This window comes from Coenobita brevimanus, chromosome 13 (genome assembly GCF_032717465.1).
Source record: "Coenobita brevimanus isolate Jiangsu-jjx chromosome 13, ASM3271746v2, whole genome shotgun sequence".
In the NCBI taxonomy this organism is placed as follows: Eukaryota; Metazoa; Arthropoda; class Malacostraca; order Decapoda; family Coenobitidae; genus Coenobita; species Coenobita brevimanus.
Genome location: NC_136966.1, coordinates 28,373,558 through 28,375,089, shown reverse-complemented (window position 1 = coordinate 28,375,089; position 1,532 = coordinate 28,373,558). Strand labels below are relative to the sequence as shown.

Sequence of the window (1,532 nt, the reverse complement as noted above, 5' to 3'; positions counted from 1 at the left end):
TGTACGGAATACCGGACAATTGGCTACAGCAGATGAGAAAAAAACGGGAGCAACACGAACACACCTCACACACACAGGATAGAGTAGAAACTGAAATGTCATGGTAGCTGAGCGCCGTAGGCCTTGGAGCGTCTCCTCCACAACGCAAAAGAAGGCCTAAATTCGGAATCCCGGATGACGGTACTGAACTAGGGTTGAGATACTTGACACTGCTACTTAGCTACCAGATCTTGAATGCTTGGTCGAATGCCAGAGGGTGCACAACGTAAGTCCTCTTCAACGTTCAGCCGGTTTCTGTACTTGGTCTTGGCAGCAACGAGCATGGAAAAGGCAGGTTCACAAAGATACGTGGATCCAAACATTGTCAGAATCCAAAGAGCTTGATGTGAGATCAGAGGGTAAACAGGAAGGTACGAGACCCAGAACTTCTCAAGATACAGTTCTCTGAAGTCATCCTCAGCTGAGGCGTTGACCTTTAACTGAAGAAACTCCTCTTGCACTTCATCTGAAACATCAGCTACCTCACACTGAAATGAATTCCTGATGAATTTCCAGGCTTCACACTTTTCATCTATATCTGGGATGTATCTGATTAATTCTGCTTTCATGTCGTCAGAAGAGTGGTTATCATTCTTTTAAAACTCAGAATAAAGGTAACTGTGAATGAGAGCAGAATCCAAGTTACTAGAACTGGCTGTATTTCCATCCTGAATTCGATATTTCCAGAGGTCGAGTTTGGCCATGAAGGCTCGATTGGTGTCATGGTGCATGATGTTGATGTTTTTCCCTTGTAGTTTAAGGCTGATTGCATTCAACGCTTCGATGTCCACCAGGTAAGCTAGAGATACCAGAAACCCTTCAGGCTGGAACTTGTCATGGAGATCTGCCTTTTGCTGTGAATCTAGAAATAGTGGTACTTCTTCTCGTAGTTCATAAAGCCGTCCAAGCATATTTTGTATTTCTTTCATAATCATCTCGATACTTGCCACGCAGTTGTTAAGAGAATTACAAATATAATTAGAGAAATTCCTACTTTTACCTCCAGGCTTGGGCCCCCCTTGGAATATATGCACGCCCCCCTAGGAGGGCACGACCCCCAGATTAAGAACCTCTGCACTAGAACAATTAAAGAGTAAATGTGAAGAAAAACCTCTACACGGGCAGTACCGGTGTAGAGGCGACAGAGATGTGGACGAGTCAGTGACACATTTTGGACCAATGTATGAGTCAGTGAGAGAGATGTGGACCAAGCCCAAACAAACCGATGGCTAAAAACTGCAGGCCTAAAATCGGAAACGGAAGGGTTTATCATCGCAGCTCAAGACCAATGCATCAAAACTAATTATTACTGGATCAATACCTTGAAAGATGGCACCAATCCAATGTGCAGGATATGCAACAAACACCAAGAGACAATAGATCATCTAATCCCTGGCTGCTCAGAATTGGGCAAAACAGAATACATACAAAGGCACAACAAAGCAGCAGCATACATCCATTGGGCAATCTGTAAGCACTATAACATCAAAACC

General features: G+C 43.9%; 2 protein-coding genes across 2 annotated transcripts; both read right to left on the bottom strand.

The window, feature by feature from the left end:
* Positions 1-212: 212 nt before the first annotated feature.
* LOC145415303 (zinc finger BED domain-containing protein 5-like) lies at positions 213-608 on the bottom strand. The gene has a single exon (XM_080284578.1). The coding sequence runs from the start codon at positions 606-608 to the stop codon at positions 213-215; it is 396 nt and encodes a 131-aa protein (XP_080140704.1).
* A 27-nt stretch (positions 609-635) lies between these two features.
* Positions 636-974, bottom strand: LOC145415290 (protein FAM200B-like). Its single transcript, XM_080284569.1, has one exon. The coding sequence runs from the start codon at positions 972-974 to the stop codon at positions 636-638; it is 339 nt and encodes a 112-aa protein (XP_080140695.1).
* Between the last annotated feature and the right edge of the window lie 558 nt (positions 975-1,532).